A 27026-nucleotide genomic window follows, 5' to 3' on the forward strand; every position below is an offset into this window, starting at 1 on the left:
AAAATTTTATGAAAGTATTTAGTTTTATTTTATATTTAAAGGTATAAACAATATCAAGAACAATACCGACAGTATTATGCAAAATATGGGTATGATGCAGATTACGAGAGATCCAGTTTACAGTCTGGACGCAGCTCAGCAAATGAATTAGTTAAAGATGTTACTCCTAGGTAAGAATCAGCTCATGCTCAAATTTTTATGTTTTAGTTTTAAGGGGTTCATTAAGAAATTTAAACTACTTTTTCTGTGTGTTTTGTAGGTAATTTTTATTAAATTTTATTTTATTTATTCATTTGTTTTCTTATTTTGTAATAACTAAAGTAGTTTTCTTAGCTTTGATGTTTTTTAATGTAATAAGAACAGAGTTCAACCATGGTATTGGGAATATATTTTGCATATCTTAGCACTAGCAACCAATAATATTTTCACTTTTTTGTAAGAAAGTAATTTTATTTTAATTTGGAGGAGGGGAGTATTTTTATGTTATTTATTGCAGTTTATTATATTGCTTTCTCGAATTTCTTATGAAGAATTTCTATTTTTGTTACCTGTTTATTCCTTAAAAAAAGAAATGAAGCGTATATGTTAGTTACAAAATCAAAATATTACACACAGTTTTCAGATGTAATATTAGTTTGGTATAAAAACAATCTAGTTATTTTTAAATATTTTCTTAAGTCGTTGGGTATACGTTATGCAACTTCTTTTTTTTTTTAATTGCTTGAAAATTTAGGTTTTTGTGTGAGAACTATTTTTGCTGGGTTGCAATGGCATAAGTGTTCTTGATGGTTTCTGATCTATTTGCTGAAAACTTGTTGTTGTAATGAGCTTCGCATTTGTTTAAAAAAAATTGATAACATTTTATTAATTTATCCCTTAAATCTTGGAAGAAGAAAAAGGTTTTTTTAGATCAATTACTTAGTTTTACAGTCGATGCAGGGGAAAGTTTTTAGAAAGCTGGACAGGGGGGGGGGGAGGATACATGTTTGTCCTTAAGTTTTATTTTCAGAGTATCTTGGCATCAGTTGCTATTTTTCTTTTTCAGACAATTACTTCCACATCAAGTAATGTGCTGATTAAAACTAAGTTAGTTTTCATATTGCATAAATATTCCATTCAATTTTGATTTGGAAATATTTAAATGCAAACTGGGGGAGGGGGACTCTATAGTAAAAGAAAAAATTGTATGACCAGATTAGGTATCCTTAAGAAAAGGAAAAGTCCAATCAATTACTAAAGTTTTTAAAAGAGTTCACTCTTAATTAGAAGGGGGAAAAAAAAGCAGGAGCTGAAGGATGTTATGGTGATTTCAATTATCAAGTGGTTAATGACTCGAAATACATCTGTATTAAATGCCCTGTAAAAAAATATAAATAATGCATTTAATTTAATGTTGCATTTAATTTAATCATTGACTAAAAGATCAACTTTCTTAGTACAATATTTTCCATTTCCATTTATCTAGCTTGCAATTTCAAACATCAATACCACCTGAAGTTTTTCTGAAGCAGCAATAATGAGGGACAGGTCAACTTTTAAAAAAATTTATGAGAAAATAGTCTTTTGAGCAACTTTTAAAAGATAAAGCAGTTTGTTAATTTGATCTAGAAAGATTTTTTAAATGACATTTTTTTTTATTTTACAGAACAACTAATGCAGTATAAAATTCTTCCTCCTTCTAATATATTTCAAAACTGTAATTAAGGCATTTAAATTTACAAATTTAAGTTGTAGTTAATTGAACTTTATTTAAAAACATTTTTTGTGTAAAAGTTAAATGATTCCTTAGTAAGATGGGTTGCTTTATTCTTCAGCAAATGTCTTTTTTTTTTTTTTCAGCTGTACTAGATTTTATTTTTTAACTATGTAAAATGTTTATTACTCATTTGTGTGTATGATTGCTAATTTGCTTTTGCAATAATAATAAATTAAATTAATTGGATTTAAAAATAGTTTTGTGCTAATTAGCACCATTAGCCCTTTGTTTATTTTTTGTTTTATTTCAATTAATTGCATTAATTATTTTTATGTTAATGTCATATTTCTTTTAATAGAATTGTATTTTATTTCTTGTAGTCAGTACGTAGAACCTGATCTTGATTCAAATGAATCTGAATTTTCAACTTATAATTTGCGTCAGGATTATTCATATTCTTCAGTTCCTAACGAATCTTCAATTTTAGCTATTGGTAAGCTTTCTCTTTCTGTTGTATAGATGTTTTAGTAAATGTTGTGTATTTTTCAGTTATTTTTATTGTTTCATTACTTTTTGATAATTGCTGTTCTTCTCCTTTTCTTTTGAAGCATGTTTTTTTTTTGTTGTTTTTCTTCCAACTTTTTTTTTTCTCATCCTTTATCTGCTCTTAGTTTGAGAGTGTTTTAATCGTTTAATATTTGTTAATATTTTAGTTAAAAGGAAAAGTTTGTTTTGAGATTTTAGAAATTCAATCTAAGCAATGTATGTTGAAATACACTACTGAGTATTAAAATTGTATCACCAAGGAGGTGACATGCTACACAATTGAAATTTTTACGATACGAAGAAGCTTTGGTGATATGTGAATGATTAGTATTCATGTAAAATAACCTATGGTGGCGCCCCCTACAAGGTGTTTTATTAGATAATTGGAGTAACCAGGTTTCTCACACAAAAACTGCATTTGAGGATTGTTCTGCATTGAAAATGCTGTGGCAATACCTTATGTATGAAGGACAAATGTCTACCAGTACGTTTTGACTTTGATGAATCATGGTCCACTGGGATTGCGGTTTACTGTATCGTAGTATTACTGCTTTCATCAGTCAAGAAGATCCATAGACTGTCTGCTAAATATGAAATCCTCGGGTTCAGGAGGGTCCTAAGAAATGCTGCCCTGTACATCAGAGATCCTCTGTTACAAAAAGGAAGATTACAGACATTTTGCCCATGATGCCTTAATGGATCCTACAGCCACATCACGAGTCTTGAGTAAGAAAAAGAGTCATTTGCAAGACAATAAGAGTCTGCATGAAGATTTTTATAGTATTTGCAGCAGCATGATGTGGCAGCTTGACTGCTATGACTTTGGCCACATTTGAGCCTCTTTATAACCAATGTTGTATCTATTATTAGCAACAGTGAATTAAAGTACAGCAGGGTGTTTCTTAAGATCCTCCTGAGCCCGGCAATTCTATATGTGGTAGACAGTCATAGGCTCTTCACCAATGCCAGCATCAATACTGTGATACAATAAACCACAATCCCAGTGTACAAAGATTCAACCTCTATCAAAGTAAAAAACATACTGGTAAGCATTGTCCTTCATACAAGAGATACTGCAACAAAGTTTGCTCATGTAAACAAAGCTCAAAGGCAGTCTATGTGTGAGAAGCCTGCTGTTCAATTTATTTAATTAAATGCATTGTAGGTGGAGTTTTGTTTTACAGGAATGCGTTGAAAATCTATTTATTTGCATATCACAGCGTTTTCTTCCTGTTGTGTAAATTTCAAAAGCCGTGTTGTGTCTTTTTTTTAAATAAATCTAATCACATATCTTGTTTTGATTCATCTTTTCTTCCTTTTTTCCTTGTGTTTGGCACTTTTATTTGTTTATTTACTGTTAAAAATAATATCTTATACAAACTGAAGTATTTGAGAAATTAAATAAATAGTTGATAACTGGTATATGATACTGCTATGATTTCACTCTGCTAATATAATGGGGGGGGGGAGAAGGTGAATTTGTTTTTCATAAACATCATGGGAAAACAAATTCAGCTTCTCCTGAATATGTAGCAATATGCTTATATTCTGGACATACAAAATTCAAGGTATTTGAGAAATTTAATAAATATTTGATAAGTATATGATACTGCTATGATTTTATGCTGTTTTTTGAGGCTGAATTTCTTTTTCATAAACATCATTATATTCATGAAATACACCGCCAGCTCAGTCATTTCCAGCCGAGGACTGCACTTTCGTGCTTATTAGCACTCGTCAGCCCGGCATAGGAAAGTGACTGAGCTGGAGATGGAAAACCCCTTAAGGAAGCCAAGAGTGCCAAACAAACTGGTAGCCAATACAGAATTAGCACTGACCAGACGAGTGACCGAAGCAATGGTTCGGTTCAACTCGAATATTGAAGGCAAGGCATGGTATATTCAGTAAATTACTGCCCAATAGCTAGGGCTAAAGCAGAAATACATGAAATACACCGCCAGCTCAGTCATTTCCAGCCGAGGACTGCAGTTTCGTGCTTATTAGCACTCGTCAGCCCGGCATAGGAAAGTGACTGAGCTGGAGATGGAAAACCTCTTAAGGAAGCCAAGAGTACCAAACAGCTAATACACACTGAACATACTACATATGAACTACTACACACATACTACATATGAATAATATATTGTTTTAAATATTTAAAAGTTTCTCAATTTTGATTAAATACCATTACATTTTTGTTTTAGATAATTAGTCAGACAAATAAGTTAATATGCCTCTTTTCTAACACATTACATCTAAATTTTTAAATAAAATGTAACTGTTCATCTGGGGATGATTTTATGTAAAAAAAAAAAAAGCTTATGGTATAAAAATTGGTTATTTTATTTCTGTGCATAAATGGAATGACAAGCTAGTTGGATTGTACCTAAATAAAATTTCTAACTTTACTATTCAATTAAGGCCTATTGGGTAAATTTGGTTACATTGGAGACATTGTCATGTGGTTTCAACAAATTTTTCCCACTATTTGTTTATTTATGTATTTGTTTATTGTTGTAACGGTTTAATTGTTTAGGCCAAGAGTTATACAGCTATTTTTTTTCTTGCATTTGTACTGTGAATTCGGAATTTCTGCCTCTAACTCAGCAAACTAACCATTTATGGCCATACTTTTAATTTTTAATCCATAGTATTAATTCAAATTTGAATTTGTATGTTAATCAAATGCCTGATGTTTTACAAAAATTACATAAATTTGCATTGCTGAGTTCTATAAACCCTTAAATGCATATTTGATCAATATAATCACACCCCAACAAGGAAAGTGACACAACTCAAAATTTGAGAAAAGCGCTACTGATTTGAAATCTAAATTTAATGCTTTTTCTTGCAGCAAAACTCGCACTAAGTTAACTTTTTCACCTGGTACATGGTGACATGAAAAGTATATTACCAATACTGAAACACCATCATTAAATCGTCATAATTTAAAAGAAAAATTTTTGAACTTTAGGAATGCAGGTAGGAATGCATTAAGATAAGAAAAACTAACCAGTAAACATATCATAATGTTTTTTCTGGTATTGTAATATTTCAGACGAAATCATAAAAATCTACTATTGCATGAATCCTTGATTTCTCAAATTCTGTTTTTTTGAGTTGTGTCCGTTTCCTTGATGAGGTGCGATTTGGAAATACTGTCAGTCCCCTTTATCGAATATCATCGGTTCCAAGTTATTTCATTCGATTAAGTGGGGTATTTGATTAAACAGGGGAATTTTCTTTATCTTTCTAAATTGACAACATTTATCTTAAAACATTATAATAATAAATCAATATCTACATGAAGGGAAAAAAAACATTACTGGCAAAAAGTTTTTGAAGTACGTTAAATAAACAACAAAATAGTTTAATAATTAGTATAACTAGCATGTATTTCAAGTACATATGAAAATTATAAAAAGTAACTTGCAACTTGAGTTATGAAATCGTTATTTTGGTATCTTTTTTTCAGTACATTCTTTTTTGAAAAATTCCAAAATAGCAGATTGCTTGCTCAAGGTCTTTGAGGAGCATATTTCCGACTCCTTTTTTAACCTCCTTGTCAACCATGTTTTACATTTAATATTGATCAATTTATTATGGTCTGAAACGTGTATATATCTTGTGTAATTTGATTATCAACTGTGTTATCTCCTCCTTTTTTTTTGTGATTGCAAAGAAAAAAACATTTGGTAGAATATTGGAAATACAGTAGAAGACCGTTATAACGCCGACCTATATAACGCAATTCTCTATAAACCCCGCACAACTTTTCAGAAGTAAACAATAAGTTTTGAAGTTTCAAAAATCCCTCTGTTATGCTTTGCAAACATAAAAAGTACTAGGTAAATTAAATCTTGAAAGTTTTTCATCTTTCCATCTCATTTCAAAGCTTTTAAATTGAAAATTAGTACTCATAGTAAACAGAAAATACCAGATGGCTCTTGAAAATGCAGCTGTTATGCAAACCATGAAGCTAGCAGAGTAATGCACTTTCTTTTGATTGTGGAACATATTTATTTGTGAATAACTAATTGCAATATTGGTTCTTCAATACTCATTGCAGATAAAACTCATTCTGAAGTGCTATTATATAGATATATTCTGAATATTAGTTTCAAAATTTGTGAAATGATCTATATAACGCAATAACCTGTATAACGCAAAAGCTCTAGTCCCAGGGTGTGCATTATAACGGTCTTCTATTGTACTTTGATTGAACATGAATGTTTTTGTCTCGCCCATTGTTTGCAAAAACTATTTCTTTATATTTTTGCCTCAATAAATATTCTTAGTTTATTGCTAATTTACTCAAAAAGTTTTTCAGCAAAAATATTTGCGAAAGCTGATCAATATTATTTGATTATCCAGAAAAATTATCCGATTAAGCAGAGATCTGTAACATTGGGCCTATGGGGAAATATTTTGTTACACGATTAAGCGCGGTTGACAGTAGTACTTGGCAAATGAAACATTTTGAAGTTACCAAATATGTATTATCTTAAATTGGGTAATGCATACCTGCCAACTCTACTGTTTTTTCCGGGAGATTCCTGGATTTTTATCATTTCTATAGATTGTGTATATGGTGTAGGGCACATTTGGTTGCACAAGAAGGATAATAAGAAATCCCTGTTCTTCCCTAAATGACAATTGAAAATCCTTCGTTATCATCCACTGGATCTTTTAAATATCTACTGGATTTTTTCCCAGTAGATGTTGGCAGGTATGGCAATGGGTTTTGACTGACGTTTCTAAAACCCATTCAATGAAGGTTGGAAGCTTCTTTAAAATTTAATAAATTATATATTATTTCTATTTGGGTAGAAATGATTGAACTTAATAACTTAAATTCTTGACTAAACTTTAAAAAATATTCATTTGTTTTTTCATTTTAAGTAACTGTAGGTTTAGGTAACTTAATCATAATTTTTTGTGCAACATTTACCAGTCATTACATCAGTAGTTAATCATAAATTTAATAAAAACTAAAACTTTATATCTACAATGAGAAAAAATGTTAAACTTTTATCTCCATAAGCAAAAATATTCATTTGTTTTATTTAGTAAAAAAGCAATAAAAATTACAATGAGATATAATTGTATTAATTAACTTATGCTTACTGTAACAAATTACATTGTTTTTCATTTAAGGCATTTTGTAACATTTTTTGTGATGTTCTAAGCATTATGTTACACTAATCTCTTAACAGATCAATCTTCAACATCATCAGCTCGCCTAACTCCAGTAAAATTTTCTTATGCACATCCTATTGCTCATTTCACGCCTAACGGACTATTGTTAACTGCTATTCCAAGCCAAGCTACACTTGCTGCTCCTTCTGCAATTAGAATTCAAAATTTGCAGGTAAATAATTTGTTCCAGTAATAGGTTTTTTAAATTTTAATTAGTTGTTTTAGAGCAGCCGTTCTCAACCTGGGAGAGACGCCCCCTGGGGAGGTGATGAGCATTTATTTAAAATGCATGAATGCTTAAAGAAAGGAAAATAAGCGAGCAAAACTATCTATAATTTTGTCATCTTTGTGGTCACATAAAATGTTTTCCATATTATCCCCCCACCCCACCCCCGTTCTTTCTCTTTTTGAAAAGATTGTTAGTGCATTTTTGATCCACATATCCTTGTGAATTTTAATTTTCAGCATTAGCATACAGTAAGACAAAATATGAAGTGAGCCGTTGATAGTTGAAGTAACCTGAGGTGCACTTTGACACAGTTATATCTAATATTCAAAATTTTGTTCAGAGCAAGTCGGCAGTGGCACCCCTCTCATTAATATTGTGAAAGTAACTGGTATTATGTGCCAAGTTCGTCTGATGAGAAAGGGGTTAAACTTGATCAAGCGTCAATGCCAAAAAAAGAGCTATTTTAGAGGGTTTTGATTAATATATCTCCTACTAATTGAAGTCCCTCCCACATAGTTAAGAGCAAGAGAAATAATTTTCCTTTAATTTTCGCATCTTTTGGCACTGTTTTTGGAGCAGGACTTCCACAAAGAGAACTGTGCACTAAACATATGTTTATTTACTTTTGGATTTTGATCATTTGAATATAATTCAGGTTTTAGTTCTAAATAGAATTTTCTATAAATACTGGAGCATTCTGTTTTGAGTTCTGACAATGAGTCTAATTTAATCTTTTTTGTAAAAAGTATGTGCATTTCCTATGTTTGGTAAATTTGAATTTGTAAAATTGTAGTGTTAATTTTTTTTCAGTAAAACCAAGTTGTATTTAATGGTTTTTCAACATTTATTTTCAATAGATGTTTATGGAAGAAGAAGAATCATATCAAGAATTGAAAAATTATCAAGGCCCCTTAATTAGGTAAGGCATTTGAGCTTTAAGAAATGGATAAAAAAAATGCAAGTTGATTTTATTTTTAGTAATTACACATGAAAAAATTAATTGTGATATAAATAGGCTCAATTCTTATTAGAATAAAATGTTACAATGCCAAGATATAGTTTTTAAACTCAAATCAATTTTTTCCAGTCAGTTTCTGCTGAAGCTCAAAAATAAATTTTATCAAGCTTGTTTTCACAGCTACTAAGTAAGAGATGAACAGCTCTCATTTAAAGATATTTAAAAACATTTAAAAATGTAAATTAGAAGTGAAAACCATCTGATCACTTTTTCCGCCTGTGATGATCAATCATTAACATATTTTATTTATTTATTTTTAAATTCCTATTCTCCTTGTAAATCATTCTGAAATTTTTGTGTTCCTAACAGCTTTAAATAACATTTTATTTATGGTTTGCATTTATTTTTTCTAGTTATTTGAGCAAGTTTCAGTTTTCCATGTTCTTAAAAATATTAAGGTGAAACGTGGTTTTTATTTCAGAGGTTCAACTCATAAGAATGATGTTATTGAGTTTTGTTCCCAAAAAATCAAGTCTCTCAAGTCAAAGGATGTAGTTGATAGAGACTCTCATATTTTGCTGTGGGAACTGATGGTACTTTTATTAAGGCAAAATGGAGTAAGTTGCAACTATTTGCTTTTATTCCGAATTTTTTGTTTTTCCTTGTGTTATGTTTTCTATCAAAACATTTATCCAATTTATTATTATACAAGATTTTTATAAGTCTTGTGTGCCAGGAAAAAAAATTCAAATATAACATTATAAAATATATTGATATAATTTACATTGGGAAATTTTTGAAATATGTAGTTTTTTTTTTAACTCTGTACAGTAGTCAAAACTTAGTTTTATTTAATCAAAACGTTTAATGCTTTGTAAACTTATCTCAGGTAACTACTTTTCAATTGGATAAATTTGATAAGTGAAAGTTACATACATATAATGTCACTCACTTTTTCATGGTCAAGTTCTTAACATGTTTTTGCGAATGCGCATTACCTTCTAAAAGTTTGGAGCATATCAAGAATTAGCTGTACCGATATAAACATGCTCAATAAAAAGGTTTTGCTTTCAAGAAAATTATTTATCAAAAATTCATATTTTTTATTAAAGCCATTTATTCATTTTCTATTTTTCAGTCAGTAGCTGGTAGTGATATTGCTGAACTTTTGCTGAAAGACCATGAAGTGCTGCGCCCTATTTCTGTTCCATTGAAGCAAGCTATTGAAACTCCCCAGGGAGATAACTCTCCTGCAGACGTCAACGATTCTTCTAGTCAGTCACATGCCGGTGATGCGTCTTCTCCCGATGAAGGAATAGTGGTTCTTCATGATAAAAATATCCTTAATACTTCGCGAAGTGTTGATGTCGACAAAATAACTCGCAAGTTCCGTGAATTCCTCTTGTATGGCCACAAAAAGGTAAAGTATGTTAATCAATTCACCAAAAACAGATAAGTTTATTGGATTTCCAATACTGTTTGTTTTCAAGTTTTATCTATGTGAATAGTTATACAAAATGCAAAGTTTACATGATTTTTTATGCACGTGTACTTTATAAAATTGCAGTTTCTGTAAGACTATATCAATGCAATCCAATTTATTTCCCTGGTTCTGCCAGTTACAAGAGCAGTGTCATGGTTTATTTGATGCAGAACTAAAATTCATCAATATAGTCAATGTGTTAGCTTTATGTTGCTTAGAAGAAAACCAGAGCTCAAAATTAGTGGTTGATGTCGTAAATTATCAGTAAAAATTTCAATTGGATAATTAAATATTTTGAATCTGGCATCATATTTTAAATTTCTGTTCTGTATGAATGTGCTGAATCAAAATTGGCTGTAACAGTACTTTTGTAATCTGATGAAGTTATTTTTTTTGCAAAAAACACGCATCCCTCCCCAAAATATAATCTGATTAAAGCAGATTTTTTAATGTGACTTAAAGGTTTGTTCTAGAATTTTGATTGCTTTTTATTCATGAAGTTAATATGTAGATAGTTTTCATTTTGCAATCAAAAGTGTGAATGTTTTAAGAATATTATTCTGTTTTTTCTTCTTTCAATATCATGAGCAAAGGAGTGAAACTTTTCCGAGGTTGCTCCAGAATCCCATATTTTTTAATTTGCAGTTCCTGGAATTCCATTTACAAAAAACTTTATAATTTGTTGTTATTTGTCAGTAGACATCCAAGCTGGTCATTATGGAAAGTAATAGTTTTAACAATACAAAGTAGAATGACTTATATTAATTGTTATTCTCTTCCAGTAGCAAAACAAAATGTTTTGTTTTCAAGAAAAGTGCTTTGCAATATTTTTTCTACTGAAGTTGCAGTTTTTATTTATTTTTGAGAGGGAGAGTAACAAGTTTGTTTTTAGTTTGCTTTTTAAACAGGTATTAGCTCTAACCCCTCTGAGTGCATGTAACGTTTTTTAGTATTTTGCATGCTGGATCAGTTTTAATGAATACAGAATGATTACAGAAACTGGAATTTTGGAAAAGCTGAGCAAGAAGTTAAAATGAATGCTATTGAATTTTTAGTTTGTTTTTTTCTCTGTGGAAAATGCAGTTTGACTCATATTCCTTCATAATTATTCTTTCGTGTAATGTGCTTTTAGGATGCTTTGGAATGGGCGATGAAACATGGTTTGTGGGGACACGCCTTGTTTTTAGCTTCTAAAATGGATCTTAGAACTTATGCGAGCGTCATGACAAGATTTGCAAACTCTCTTGCTCTGAATGATCCACTTCAAACATTGTATCAGTTAATGTCTGGAAGGCAACCTTCTGCTGTCACAGTAAGTAACAGTTTTTAACAAGCTCTAAAACGAACATTGACTACCAGTTTATCTTTGGTTAAGTCTTGAGTTGCATCATCATTATTATTTCCTTGAATTTAGTTTATTTCTTTGTTATGTAAGCATAGTAAAGCTCTCCAAACAGTAACTCTGTTAAATAAATAACATTTTACTGGACAAAAATTTCCCCCTTGACTTAATAGTAACTTGTCATGCAGTAATGAAATTATCATACGATTACTTCTCATCACTAGAAAGAACCATGTTTTCTACAGGCGAATTGTCATGAGGTCAATGCATATAACTACATAGGATGTATTGTCACTGTTCCTAAACATTTGAAAGATTGATTTCCTATTTTTATAAATGGCTTACTGGCATGACTTAAAACCAGGACCTGATTACGGCAGAGGCCAACTAGGCCTTGGCTTGGGACCCCATATTCCTTAGGGGCCCCAACTTTTTAAAAAACTTATGCATAACATTCAAAAATCATGTATTTTTTGAAAATAATAAGAATTCCTCTGTTTAATAAATGTTATTTCGCTTTGACGTAAAGTGATAGAATAGAGAGGAGGTCTTCAAAGCATTGTGGGCCTTGGGCTTCACTTTTAGTTAGTCGGGCTCTGCTTAAAAACTGTTGTAAGAAAGAGTGATTGTAGTGAACCTTCCTCTTATATATAAAAGTAAACTTTTTGCTTTAAAATTGATTTTTCTTTCATTTTATAAAGAGTTTTCAAGCTAAGTAAATGTGCTCAAATAGTAAAAGCGTGCAAAATATTCATTGATTTTACATACACGTGTCCCCATTGAGTTATTTTTTTGTCTGTACTGTCTAACACATTGTCCTTTGAAATTTTGCCTTAGTGTATATCTTTTCTCAAAATTTAAAATAAATTTTAGTGTAATTTCTAATTTCACATGGATTTTTTTTTTTTTTTTTTTTTGAATTTTGATAGAAATTGATAGATTTTTGACAAAAAAAAGGATAGTTTTTGGTTTTACTGGTTGCTTTTAAAGGAAGATTTGTTTCTCATAAAGTGCTTAAAGTGTGTACCTTTTTTTGATTATATTATTTATAAGGTGACAAGAGGGGGGGGGGGGCTGGCTTGTGTTGATACGTATTAATATTAGGTAGAAGAAAGATGCCATGAATTTGTATATTATTTCATGCTATTATAGATTAACAATAGTTTGTTGACTGAAGGAGTATCCAACACTCATTTTACAGGGTTTGACATGCTTTGCATTCTTTTAACATTTTATTCGTGTTTGCTACAGTGTTTTCATTACTATGATAGTCATCCAAATATGACCTTACTTTCATGTTTTTGCTTTTCAAGCACAGCTCAGATTTTTAACTAATATCTTATTCATTGAAATTCATTTAATAAGTGATAGTTTAATATTTTAACTGTTTAATGTGTTTATTATGTTTTTATTGGATTTCCATTATGTAGTTAAATGAGCATGTAGTGCTTTTATCTGCAGTGCTTAGACTGCCGTGTTTTGTCAGTTACAACAATACGAGTAAGGGTCTATGACTTTTATTCATAGTCTTTTACAATGACTAGAACACTAGGAATATTCTAATTGCGAAGTATTTAGTGTATTTTGAGAATATTCTTGTTGAATGAACTGCTTTAACTTTTATTATTTTCAGTTTGTTGCTGATAAGAAATGGGGTGACTGGAGGCCTCATTTAGCTATGATTTTGTCAAATCCTTCGAGTCATCCTGATGTTGATTCACGAAGCATAACTACACTCGGAGATACCTTAGGTATATGCTTGAATTTTTTGAGTTAAACTTTGTACTTCATTACATATGTGTGTGTGTTGCAGATGATGCAATTGTAAACAAATTTAATATTTAATGTATCTTTGCATTTTTTAAGAAGCTTTATTTTTAAGTTCTAACATAATTGATCAATATCTATGCTTTGTGTTATTTAGGTATACAGTAAACTTCCAATTATTCACGAGCGGTTTATCCACAAGGCCAATTACCCCGAGACCTTTGACACGTTCAAAAAAAAAAAAAAAAAAGAAGATTCCAGCGATGATTAACTGAGTGTAGACAAATGCACGCATTTTAATTTAACAAATACCAAAATCTATTTGTGGACATTCCTGTTTCTTTCTTCCTCTTTGTTTCTAATGAGATCAAACCTTCCATGATCACCAAAACCCGACTACATGAATCCTGATTTTTAAATCTACTCTACACTGTTATGAATCTACACGACTTAAGCGTATAATGGAGGAATCCGCAGTCTTGTTCAAAACAATTCCTGTCAAGTCCCCTATGCATTTTGGTGTAACCTAGCTTGATTTGTTTCAGTAAATTTGTTTACACCATTTGCTTGCATATGTGTGCAATCTGTTTGCAATAATAGGCGATTCTTTTTTAATATTTACATTATACTTTACACAATGTGTTTATTTTAGCTATAGTTTAAATGTAGACAAGGGTTATTGGTCTTCTAAAGCTATTGAATGCACTACTATTGTTTTTTTACTATTAGCAAAATCATTACTCTCAGATTGTCTGTGAATGCGGTTGTCCCCAGTTAACGTGCCACCCTATTCTGCTAGTAATCGGGAGTTTTTCAATATTAGTGATGATGTTTCATGTTCCATTATGATTGTACTTTAAAATTAATTCATTGTTCGTTCACATAAATATCTTATTTTCAGCAAGCCGAGGATGTCTTCCAGCAGCGCATTTTTGTTATATTATGGCTCAAGTAGAGTTTGGAACATTTGAGCAGAAAAGTAGCAAATTAGTTCTCCTTAGTTCTGATCACAGGTAAGCTTTCATATAGATATATTACAGCATATTTGCCAACTGGTCCTGATTTGTTTTAGAGACCCTTTAATTTTGATACCCTCCCTAATGAAGCCGGTAGCGCACACTGGAATTTTGCAAGGGGAGGGTCCAAGTTCGAAAGTCCCACTCTCATATCATACCCCAATATGCTGTCAAACATATGACTTGATTTTATAGATTTCCGAGAATGAAAAACAGTAAAATTATTAAATAAATAATTATTATTTAATAAAAAATATTAATAACAAGTACTTAATTAAATTACCAAAAAGCAAAAAATTGATGCATTTACTTTTTTCATAATTCAAAAAAGGGAACAACAAAGCAAATTCATCATTGTAGAAGTACGTTGTGGTTATAGAAGTTCGTAGAATCTCATTTTAATCTGTAAGACAAAACTAAAAAAATGGTTATTGCAGTGTGTTCATTAAAAATCAATATTCTGCTTCAGAGGACACTGCTACATGGAAAAGTGCACAATATTTTTGAAAATCTTTTAACATGAGAATTTTATTTTTCCACTTGTTAGAACTGAAATTATCGATACCTTTATTTGTAGTTATTTTGCGTAAAAAATACATAGAATCGTAATCAATCAGGGGAAAATAAATGCAAGACCTACGGGAGAGGTTCGAACCCCCTTGACCCCCTCCCTTGTGTGCGCCACTGAATGAAGTAAGTATCTCTTGAATGTTCGTCAAAACAATGAAACCCCCCCAAAAGGGGTTTTTCAACTATTAGAATTTCAAGGAAAATGTTTACAGATCAGGATCACAAAAACGAAACCTTTCATACATTAGCATGCAAATTACATCTGTCACATCATTTTTGAAATATATTTATTTTACTTACACTCTTTTCAAAATTTCTTTCCCGAAAAATGCGTAAAAAATTTTTCTAGATTTTTCTCTGAACTTACTAAACTTTTGCCTCTTGGAAGTAATGTTTATTACCACTGGTTTGAGAAAAGAAATGTCTCTTTTAAAACATGTTTTTCAAAACTAAGTTTTTTAAAAAATTAATTTTTTTATTTAACTTCAGAAAAGTAAAAGTTAATCTTAATTTCTGAATTTTAGGTTCTACACAGCCTTATTTAAGAAATCCCTACTTATATTTTAAAAATCCTTTTTGCTCTCAAATTTTCGTCATTAAATTTATTCATGAAAAGTCTCTTTAATTTTAATCTTTCAACGTTAGTAGCTATGAGTCGCAAAAATTTGTTAATATTGAGCACACGGTACAACACAATGAAAACACAAGATAAAGTCATAAATTTCCTTACATTTTGAAACTTATGTATGAATTTCTGGTAACATCTTGAGAAATCTCCCTAAGGGAATTCTTATGTCTAAATACAAATACAAAATTGACGACCAGCAACAGGCTCTGGGCCCAGCTAGACTGGTCCTAGTCAATTTACAATCCCCAGTGAAGATCAATTGCCCTCTTAAAACTATCTACTCCCGTGCTCATTACGACCTCTTCCGGTAAGCTGTTCCAAGGTTCCACTACCCTGCTATAATAATAATTTTTCTTAATATCCATGTTAGCCTGAGATTAAAATAGCTTAAAACAATGACCCCTTGTCCTGTTTACAAAATCTTAATAACTGAGGAAAATTCCTGTGACCTCTTGAAAAATCAAATGGCGGAAGGCAATGAGTAAAAATTTCGATACCTGATGAAGCAAATCTTTTTATGTGAGGAAGCAGTCTAATAGAAAAAAATCCTGATGACCCATGAAGGAAAAAAAGATCAAATTCTTAAAGAAAAGGTTGTAGGGAATATATAATTTATATACTGGTGTTTCGGTTAACTGTGTCAGAACTTCTAAGAGGTGCAGGGTGCATCATGACGACTCGAAATCATACATCAATGGGGGGAGGAGGGGAATGATTTCTTGACCCCAGAAATTTTAGATATGCCGGGAGTATTCCAGACTGTTCGGAGTTCTACGTACTGAAGATGTGAGGTGTGCGTTGTAGACTGTGGAAAAACTCTGAAGACTGAAGTTGACCCATGTAGGGGAATATGGGGCAAAGTGAAATGTTCAAATAAAATGCCACTTTTTTCCCCACAACAAGAGAAGTTTGTAGTTTCATGACCTATATGTAAGCTATTAAGTAGCGTATGCGATATTGTCAGCTTATGCATTCCCTCATGGTTCTATAAATCATTTTATTTTACTTTAAATTAGAATAATCTTAAAACTCAAAATGACTTGAATCTTTATGTTTTAGAAAGTTTTAACAATACAATAAAACATATTTATCTTGTAAAGTCCTCCCCCCCTCCCCTATTGATGTAACTTTTTTTTAAAAATGAGTCTTCATAATGTAATTTAAAAAAAATGAGACAAGTTTACGTACTTTGCTTTTGCAAAATCTGCTGAAATAAAGTATGGTAATTTTATTTTTTAATTTCTAATGTTGTAATGTCTTGAAATTAAATAATAAGTGAAAAGTTGATAATTCTTCTAACATATAGGTTGCCATTTGAAGAGTTTGCAACGAATGAAGCTATTCAGTTCACTGAAATTTACGAGTATGCACAGTCATTAGCAAACCCAGGTTACATGCTATCACACTTGCAGGTAGAAATCTTTTATTTTTTAATGAGAAATTCATCATTTGCGTAGAGTTTGTTCCTTTTAAATAATTTTTTTTTTTGAATTAGATGTACAAATTTCTCTATGCTTTGAGACTGATTGAACATGGACTTTTGGAAGAGGTAACTTTTTTTGTAATGTTACAATTTATGTTCTTAATTTTATAAGATCGATGTTTATTAAATTTTAAAACCTTTTATTATTGTGTTATTTTTAAATAAATATTTTATTGAAACTATAAGAGTCGATGAAATACTGTATTTATAGTTCATTGTATGTTCTATAAATACAGTATCATCATAATTTTGCAACTGTGAATTTTTACAACACATTAAACTTTTGAATTGAAGCATTGTTGAAGCTGTTCAACATTTTCCCAATTGTTTTCTAGACCAGAAAAAGAAACACGTTGTCATAAGTAAATGTTAGTTTCTTAAATGTGTTTAGATTTTTCGAGGTCCAAATCATTGAAATGTAAAAAATTTCTCTTCATAAAACAAAAGAAAAAAAAGTCTCACTTTAAATTGAGCAAAAATTTATCATAATAAATAATATTGTTTAACTGAAGTGTAATCCACACCATTAAATTTATTTAATATCTATCGCACTAGACATATATACATAGATACAGTTTTTAATTAGTTACAATTTTCAATATTGTACTCCTTTCTTTCATTCTGTTTTCAGTTTAATGTTGAAGGAAGACATTTGTTGTTGCTTGAAATAGGTTCAAAGATCAAAATATTTATTAGTGCAAAACTCATTGCATTATCACAACTCTGATCTTTGTAACCAGTTAGGACCATGTTAAAATTTAAGTTTTTGATGAATGAGTGAGAGAGAGAGAAAAAAAAAAGGTTATGTGTCTTAAACACTTAGCAGATGGGTTACTTAAATTTGTTTTTCCCATTGGGACCCGCCTTGGAAGCTCCACATATTTTTACACTTGTGCTCTCCCTAACGTTTTCCCAACTACAGCATTGTGTACCATAAATATGATTAATGTAGTTACTTGTTCATTATCAATTCTTGTATAATACTTATTGTATCAATAATTGTTTTCTTTTATGCTTAATGCTAGGGTCTTCATTATTTAGAAGTTATTTCTGAAAATTTCCATGCTCATCCAAGCTTATTTCCATTGGATTTCATCACTGAAGTTTTAAAAGTATGTCTTATTATTACTTTAAATCTTTTTTTCATATGAAATATAAATAATAGAAACTTTGACAGTACAGTTGCTTTTTATTTACAAGAGCACAAAAAACCAACCAAAATAATTTCAAAATGAATATCAGAAGTTAACATATAATTATAAATTTTATTAATTATCTATTAAATTATAATCTGTTCATGCTTTTTTTCAAGAGTGTTCTTTTATTGAAATTTATAGCATTAATTATATGTGCTTTAATGGTCTGTAACAGTGATTCCCAACCTGGGGGCGATCGCCCCCAAAGGGGCGATCGAACTTTTCTAGGGGGCGATAAATTTCTGGGGGGAGATAGGGGGGCGACGGTATTCGGATACCTGGTAATGGGAAATTCTTGACCTTTCAAAAACTATATTTATTGAAACAAATCGGTACACTATTCAGAAATATCTTTCAGAATACCTATGTTGTGTAATACCGAACCAAGCATATGGCACGTCAAATCAAAGAAAGTCGTTCCCAGAAAATAAGGCATGTATGATTTACAGCTCAATCAAATCTGTTCGGATAAAAAAAATCCCAAAAGCGAAAAATAATATCTTTTATTTTATTGCTGTTTTCAGGAGGAAGAAAAAAAAACTTGTAAGTCTGACCGTTGGCGCCAGCATATATTTAACGCCTGAAAAGTGGATGGATATGTGTAGGAATGGATTTTTACATTTACTTATCGGTTGTCATTCAGAATCTTGCAATCAGCGCATAAACCTCCTTACGTAGTTTCTATTGTTTGATTTAATTTAGTGAATTTCTGTTTAATTGTGCATGTTTCGTAGTGTGGAAGTTCGATATGAATTTGAAAAAGAAGTGCCGGCAGTATCCAGCAGAGTATTTAAAATTTGAGTTTGTCACGTCACCACAAAATGTGCAGTTTCCGCATTGTCTTTTGTACGATAAAACATTTTCTAGCAATAAAGCGATGAAGCCCTAGCGAATGAAAGAGTACATGGTGACAAAGTAAATAAACCTCTTAGTTATTTTCAAGACCTCAAAACAAAAGCGGATGAACGGCCAAAGGTGGGTGAATTACTTAGAAGACAAGCAACAGATTTTGACAAAGGGCTTCTTGCTTCTTACGAAGTGTCTCTTTTGATAGCAAAATGTGGTAAGCCTCATACAATTAGCGAATCTCTTATTCTATCGGCTGCCAAAAAAATAGTTGAAATTTTGCTTGGTGAGGGCTCCAGTAAAAAGATAAGTCAATCTCTCCCCCTGAGTAACAACAGTTTTCAGGAGAATAGATGAAATGGCTGCGACGTTGAGTGCAAACTCATAAATATTTTGAAACAAAGTAAATTTGCACTACAGATTGATGAATCAACTGCGACAGATAACAGAGCTATTTTATTAGCTTACGTGAGGTTTATTAATGAGCTGAAAGAGATAACTGAGGAAATGTTGTTCGCCAGAACTTTGTTTACTGATACAAAGGGATCGTCGATTTTTGAAGTGGCGAAGGATTATTTTGAAGAAACAGAAATTCCATTGACAAATGTAAGTGCTTGCGCAGCAGATGGTGCCCCTGCCATGGTGGGTCGTCATATTGGGTTTCTTGCACACCTTAAAAAAGAAGTGACAGAAGTGATTACCATACATTGCGACATTCATCGTCAACTCTTGGCTACAAAAAAATTGAGTGGTGTTTTACATGAAACCTTACAATTAGTCATTACTGGTATTAACAAGATCAAAGATAAGCTATCAATGATCGCCTGTTTTGAGAGCTTTGCCATGAAAATGATGAAAAATTCGAACGTTTGCTTTTACATACGTCTGTGAGATAGCTTTCCAAAGGAAACTGTTTACGCCGTTTCTTTGAATTATTCGACTCTGTAGCTGAGTTTCTCGACTTGCATGATCCTGCTTTAAGTGAGAATTTGAAACAGCGCAAATTGGAACTTGCGTATCTGACAGATATTTTTGAAAAAATGAACGAAGTCAACATTAAGTTTCAAGGAAACAAGATGAACCTCGTCAAGGCCAAAAGCATAATTTCAGCATTCATTGCCAAATTCGAAATCCACAAGGCAAATATTGGCCGTAAAGAATTTATCCTGTTTCTGATTGTAAAAAAAAGTTTAATCGTGGATGATGAACTTCCTGAAGAAAAATTTTTAATTTTTATTGATCATTTGGATCAGTTAAAAGAGAACATGGAATCAAGGTTTGCAGATTTGATCAACTTACAAATTCCTGACCGGATTTTAGACCCATTTAGTTTTGAAGATGTGGATGAACTGGAAAACTCTTTGCAGACAGTTTATAAATTTGAAATTCGATTGTAAATCAAAAATTACTTTCAAGCAATACGGTTCTGAACTTGCCTGGGTGAAGCTTATGGGTACTTATCCACAACTTTCGAAAAAAGTTGAACAGCTCCTCATCTCATTCCTCTCAACGTATTTAGTTGAAAGAGGATTTAGCTCTGTAGTGCAGCTTCTCACGAAGCAAAGAAATAGATTGGACATCTGCCTCAAAGGGGACCTCAGATTAAATCTCACTAATATAAAGCCAGACATCAAAGCTTTGACGGAGTTCCATCAAGCACAAGGCAGCCATTAAAAAGGTAAAAAAGAACAAATCTTGACAGTTAAAATTTTTAATTTTTTCCGGATTTCAATTTAAAAAAAAGCATGTTACTGAAAAATGTAATATTCTTATTTTTTCTAAGTATGTAAATGACGTTGGTTAATTAAAGCACTTCATATTACGTTTTTTCTTTTGGGGGGGGGGGAGGGGGAAGGGGTTAAGAATTAAAAAATTCCGTTCTGAAGCTAATTATTTCTTTATCATGCACTTTTTGAAGCTTTAAACTAAAATTAGGCGTTCAGTAACATTAACCTTCACTAAAATCAGCGCCATCTAATTTGTGTTTTTAAGGGAAGAACGCGGGGGGCGATAGGTGTAATTCAACTTCCGAAAGGAGCGATGGGCCAAAAAAGGTTGGGAACCACTGGTCTGTAAGAAAGGCTTTCTAAAATTTTATATTTATGTATTGCTTTTGAGTGATCTTTTCAAGGATGATGCAAGTAATATTCGTAAAATGATGGCACAGGTGAGGAAATAAAATAAAAAGAAAGGTTTTTAATAAAAATATTTCAATTGATTTAGCTCATCTTTGCTTTCAGAAAGACATCCTTCACAAAATTATTGCATGAATGTTTGCTCTTTCATTTTCTTTTATTATTAACCTATTATTGAGTTAATGTTTCTTATGCATTTTTTAAATTTAATGCTATACATTTCTCTTTTTGTAAGTTTTCCAAGATAAATAATTTTCTCAAGTTAATTAAACTTGAAATAAACCAAACCATGCCTAAAATATATGAGCACCGAAGAGTGAGTTTATACAAATTTGTTGTAATTTAAATCTTATTGGAAAAATTACTACAACTATCACAAAAAAGCACTTTTCTACCTTCTACATTATGTTAAGTACAATGCATTAAAAATGGAGTTTTGTAAAGGCCACTAAATCTTTATTTTTTTTTTTTTTTTAATGATAAATCTAACTTTTGTTCACAAAAAATTGCTTAAATTTCAAATTCTTTCATGTTTAATGAATAATTATTTCTTGTTTAGTTGGGAACGCAACTGAAATACCATGACCCTTATTTTATGAGAGGACAGGGTGAATTAGAAGATCAGGAAGACCCAGAATGGCTGAGAAATCTTACTGTTTTAGTGCAAAATTACAATGTATGTATAACATATTTTTATCGAAGATTTGCTTTCAGGATAGTTTGTTCACCATGTAAAATTTGGGGAAAATTACTTAAGTGAAAAATATGTTTGGTAATGGACACAAGTGTTATGTTTGGTTAATTTCTCTATTAGAACTTGTTTGTAGGAGCATTTGTTGAAATCTTTTTTCAGTCTATATTTTAATTGGTTGGTAAATGTTGTTGTTACACGGATAAATTTAATGAATTCTCTATTGCTTCTGTTTTTCACATGCACACTTTTAATAAAATCTTTATAACAACAAAAAATTGTCCCCTCTCCCTCAAAAAAAAAAAAAGCGACTGACCTACATAGTGTATAAAAATTCAAAAACATTTTAAAACATGAAGATGGTGACAGAACCGGAAAATCAGAATTTTAAAGCTCTGAGAGAATTAGGGAAAAAAAATAGTACAATGAATTCAAAGCATTTAGATTTACTCTAGAAAATTTAAATTTAAGACTAAAATATTGAAACAAATGTTAAATCAATTAGATAAATTAATTGTCAGCCTGTTTTTATTATTATTATTACAGTCAAACTCTCTCAAAGAAACTGCAGTGTTAGCTCGTTATAACCGAGTGCTCGTAAAAAAGTGAGTGCCGAAAAAAATCATAGAAATTCATTATAGTTATGTTTTTTCTTCTTATTTTTAATCTATGTACAGTCAAAGAAGTTGGTTAAATTGCTTTGAACTGTCTGAATGTCTCTTTCTAGTGTCATTGTTCTTGAGGAATAGGCATATTCACAAACATATGTAATTATTAATGCTTCTTTACTCACAAATTTAAAAAAAAGTGCTGTCCTCGCTTGTTCTCAGAATTTATGATTCATCATTAACTTTTAGTCGACTTCAGAATGTTAAGAAAATTTACCAAAAAACTAATAAGCTAAGTTAGAAATCAATAGAAATTTTATGAATCATTAATATATTGCTCTCTTTAAGGCAGGTTTTCTCGTTAAAAGTGAGTTGTGCTCCCAAAGACCACTGTACCAACTAAGTATTTCTTATTTGCTCCCTAAATCCAGGATCTTTTTAAATTAGGGCTCATTTTAGGAGAGTTTGACTGTATTATTATTTATACTAATCTTTTAAACATTTTTTGCTATGTAAAATTTATATGAAACCTTAGTTTCCTGAAGATGAGACTTGACTCTCTAGACAGATCTCCGTTTTTTTTTTTTTTTTTTTTTTTTCAATTCATATTTTCAATAGTAAAATGTTTTCACAAATGTAAAAAAACCCTTTACTTATTTTTGTATGAATTATGTTAATTTTTGTCTTTACTAACCAATACTAAGTTAAATGAATGAATTACCAACGTTTTGATGTACAAAAATTGCAAATTACTGCTATTATGCAGTAATCTGCAATTTTTGTGCATCAAAACATTGGTAATTCATTCATTTAATTTTCAAGCACAAAGGTATTTATTCGTTATTCAATACTACTTAAGTATTTTAAATCAACACCATGCTTTAAGTTTGAAAAATGTTTTGCAAAGTTTGAATGAAATTGTGTGCATGAAATAACAGTTTTTGGCCAAATTAAGTTAAATAAAAACACCCTCTTTGAAAGCCACGTTTTCCTTTGGTTTTATGCAGTTTAAATTTGTTTCAGAATATTATACAAGGACTGGATTTTCAACAGTCGGAGCTACAGCAAAATGAATCTTCTCAGTCCTACAGTAATGAGCAGTTGCAGTCACAAACGCCTGTGGATAGTAAGTTTTGATTTGTGTTAATATCTCTTTAAAAATCTAAAACTTTTACCTTGATGGTGAAAAAGACAAGTTTTCTTATGAAAATCAATTAATCTTAGTAATTATGCTATTATATCCTAATTGAAATATATGTTTAGAAAAAATGTATTTTACGTAGCAGTAATATTTTTTCTATTGTTAGGGAGAGTGGGGCATGGTGAAACATAAGGACACCCCTACCGTCCAAACAAAAATGGTCGTTAAGACGAAAGGTCGCTATAACGTATTCAACAAGATATTGCTTTTTTTTTCATGTTTTCAAATACTGGAACGATTTTTAAAGTTATGCTTCATTTTAAAAGAGAATCAATAAACTAACAAAATGTCAAATGATTGCAATTTTCTTCTTTTTTTTCAGTACTATCCATCAATAGCAAACAACTCCAAAACAAACATTTAACAAAAGTATACTTAAAAAATAACTGACAGAAATTAGTTATTTTTTAAACAAGAGATCATGGTTTGCTTCTTCCTTGCTCAACATGTTTTTCAGAAAGTTTCTCCTTATTTAGATATTGTAGATGCTTTCAGTTTTCTACTTTTTCAAAAAATATCAATTTATAATGTCTATCATTAGTGTGCAGTTCTTATCATTTCTGTGACCCCTTCGCCACAAATAACTTCTCTCAAAGAAAATATTTTGCCTTTAGAGGCATAAAATTCTTGCACATTAGTTTTCGAATTGATAATCTTGAGAAATACGAAAAAGTAGGATCTTAACTTTGGAGGTTATATTGGAATGAAAGGTTCAATTTGGACGTTCTAACACATTAAGTCTATGGATAAAATCACATTAGATCTATAGATAAAATCACATTAGATCTATGGAATAAGAAACGAGACTTCTTGCATTGGTCGCTATGTCAGAAGGGTCACAGCAACGAGAGGTTGTTCTAAAGAGCTTGGACTGTAGTCGTTTTTCAAAAGGCAGAGAATTCAGCTAATATTTATCTGGTCTGTCTTAAGTGTGTCTTATTATGTCGTCTTTCTTTTTTTTTTAAACTACTATTTGCTTTTCCTATTCAGATTTTTTAAAAATCTTTATGTCAGAAATTATTTATGAATGATCTCTATTTGAAAACGTTTTCTTTAAGAAATCTGATATTTTTAGATGTATCCTACCAAAATGTTTCTGGACAAAGTGTGCAGAATGAAATGTCTGGTTCTGTAAATCATATAAATTATTATCAGCAAAATAGTTGGAATCAGCAGCCCCCCAGTGCAATGCAGACCAATGGAAACTGCCCTCCAAGTATGCATTTTAGTTTATCTGTTCCATTCATTATTGTTTGATGTTTTGTAGAATATTTATCCCCGTTAATTTTTAAGGTCAGCTTTTACGGTTTTGGACTTACATCAATAAATGTTGCCATTGCCATTTTTTAAAGTTGCCAAATTATCCTGATTTTTCACAACTGGATCTGTCTCTGTTGTGAACAGTACGATTAATCGATGCTGCACTATATTAAGATTTAACCATAGCAAACAGAATGTAAAAGATTTTATGCAACTTTTTTCATTTTGAAACTACTTTTTGCTGTTCAGAAAAATGTTTTTATTTTATTATTCTTTCTCAAGTGGTTTTAGATTTTGGCATCAAATGAAATTCTTGCTATATACCCTAAATTAATGATTTGCACCAAGTTGCAGCAAGCTTTCATCAGTATTTTTTTAGGGCTGAATTTTAAGGACGGGATTTATTTAGACTTAATTGCTAATCAAAAAATGAAAACAAAGCAAAAATGTGTGTGCTAAAATATGTAAAATAAAAAATATACTTAAATAAAGCAAGTTGTCCATACAATGTGGCAAATATCTTTTCAAAACTACAGTGGAACACCTTCAGTGCTCAGCTCTGCATACAACAGCAGTCAAGTGCAATAGCTGTTTGCTTTAGCACAGCATTTATGATCAATTCTCTTTTTTTATTTTTCATTCTTAATATTCTGGTTCTTAAAAATCCAACCATTCAAATCTGGTGAAAAATTGGTGATTGATAATGATATAATGATTGGACTTTACTGATTATATCTGGATTATTTAGTTTGCCTTTGTTGTTGTTTCTAATACCCATTGGAGCACCCAAGGTGATGGATAATGAAGGCGTTAATCCGTTTTTGAGGCTAATATAAGTGGCTTCCGTTTTGACTGAGCCACATTTAGGTGGAAGTCCGACTTTTGCTCAGACACATAAAACAGCACAATTCAGATTTATTACAATACAAGGAAATCGGAAGAACACCCGGGGCAGTAGGCAGGAAAAGAACCCGCACCTCTCTTCTTGCAAGCAGTTGCTGAGCATTACCGCTCAGCCACCGGAGCTCCATTTTGCCTTTAATGATCGGAATCAAATTGTTCAAACTGTATCAACTAGATTGTTTAGAAACAAATTCAGGTGGTTCTTTTCTCTAGGTATTTAGTTATTTTTTCTCTGTCAAAAAATAACGTTCACTTTTCTCTCCTTTTTTCAAAATTCTTCTCAATTTCGGAAAAAAAAAATATTCTGCACCATTAAATCAGTAGGTTGGCAGATGTAATTTAATGAAAAAAATGTCAGGAGATTTTTGAAAAGTATATCCATTCCACTAGTGAAACTTCTTTCCTCTTCTGATGTTGCTTTTACTTAATGTGATTTTAGTGTAATGATATTGTGTATTTATTTATTTATTCTCATTTCTATCATAATTTGGTCAGTAAAATATGCTATTTGCGAACTACTTAGACGTATTTGAATGAGCAACATTTTATTGTGACATTTGTGCTGTAAAAAATTTGTGTCAATGATTCATTATACACTTTATTTCTGTATATTCTTATTTTAGATCAGCAAGAAACTATGAATTATTACCAAAATGAAATGGGTTTCCATGGTGGTCAGAGCAATTTTCAGATGGAAAGCAGCATACCGAGCCATGAAGAGAACGAGACCACCGATGTACCGTCCTCTCCTGTCACTCAAACCCCACCATTTGATTATTACTCCGGTGGTACACAACAGGTGAGATATATTTGTTGAAACCTGAGTATGTGTTCTTACTTAACCCCCTTGCGGTTGGCCAGTCCCAGAATTACATGTTAAATGGACGAGATATCTCGTCAAGAACTGCAAGGTGGTTAACGTGTGAGCAACAAATTAGGCTTGCTTTACTCTCTAAATTCTAAGTAGATTGTTTTTGTATAAGGTGTGAGTAACGTGTATCAAACTTCATTTAGTAAGTTTACTCATTTTCACATGAAAAAAAAAAAATTGACAGTTATGAAAATTTGCAATTTTGTCTCGTTTGTTGTGTATTGAATAATTTTATTAATCATTATTCTTTTGAATTTGTAACCCTGTTCATTATTTTGAGCCCCGCTTTATCATTCCTTCAGTTATATCATGCTTTTTCTCCCTCTCCCAAAAAATTAAAGGTGCAAAATCTTATCTTCTAAAAAATTAAAAATATTCCCTTTTTTTTTTTAATTTTT

General features: G+C 31.1%; 1 protein-coding gene across 1 annotated transcript in view; it reads left to right on the forward strand.

Annotated features, from left to right (window-relative positions):
- The window catches only part of LOC129229642 (protein transport protein Sec16A-like), an 80597-nt gene that overhangs the window by 26010 nt on the left and 27561 nt on the right, over nt 1–27026 (forward strand). Inside the window, exons 12-27 of the mRNA XM_054863996.1 lie at nt 42–170; nt 2077–2189; nt 7459–7613; nt 8528–8589; nt 9110–9245; nt 9767–10048; nt 11244–11423; nt 13087–13204; nt 14122–14233; nt 16741–16846; nt 16930–16983; nt 17943–18029; nt 21654–21770; nt 23417–23519; nt 24670–24810; nt 26381–26556. Coding sequence (XP_054719971.1) covers nt 42–170; nt 2077–2189; nt 7459–7613; nt 8528–8589; nt 9110–9245; nt 9767–10048; nt 11244–11423; nt 13087–13204; nt 14122–14233; nt 16741–16846; nt 16930–16983; nt 17943–18029; nt 21654–21770; nt 23417–23519; nt 24670–24810; nt 26381–26556 — 2071 coding nt within the window. The remainder of the gene's footprint in view (nt 1–41; nt 171–2076; nt 2190–7458; nt 7614–8527; nt 8590–9109; nt 9246–9766; nt 10049–11243; nt 11424–13086; nt 13205–14121; nt 14234–16740; nt 16847–16929; nt 16984–17942; nt 18030–21653; nt 21771–23416; nt 23520–24669; nt 24811–26380; nt 26557–27026) is intronic.

Source organism: Uloborus diversus, chromosome 9 (assembly GCF_026930045.1).
Source record: "Uloborus diversus isolate 005 chromosome 9, Udiv.v.3.1, whole genome shotgun sequence".
NCBI classification, from domain to species: Eukaryota; Metazoa; Arthropoda; class Arachnida; order Araneae; family Uloboridae; genus Uloborus; species Uloborus diversus.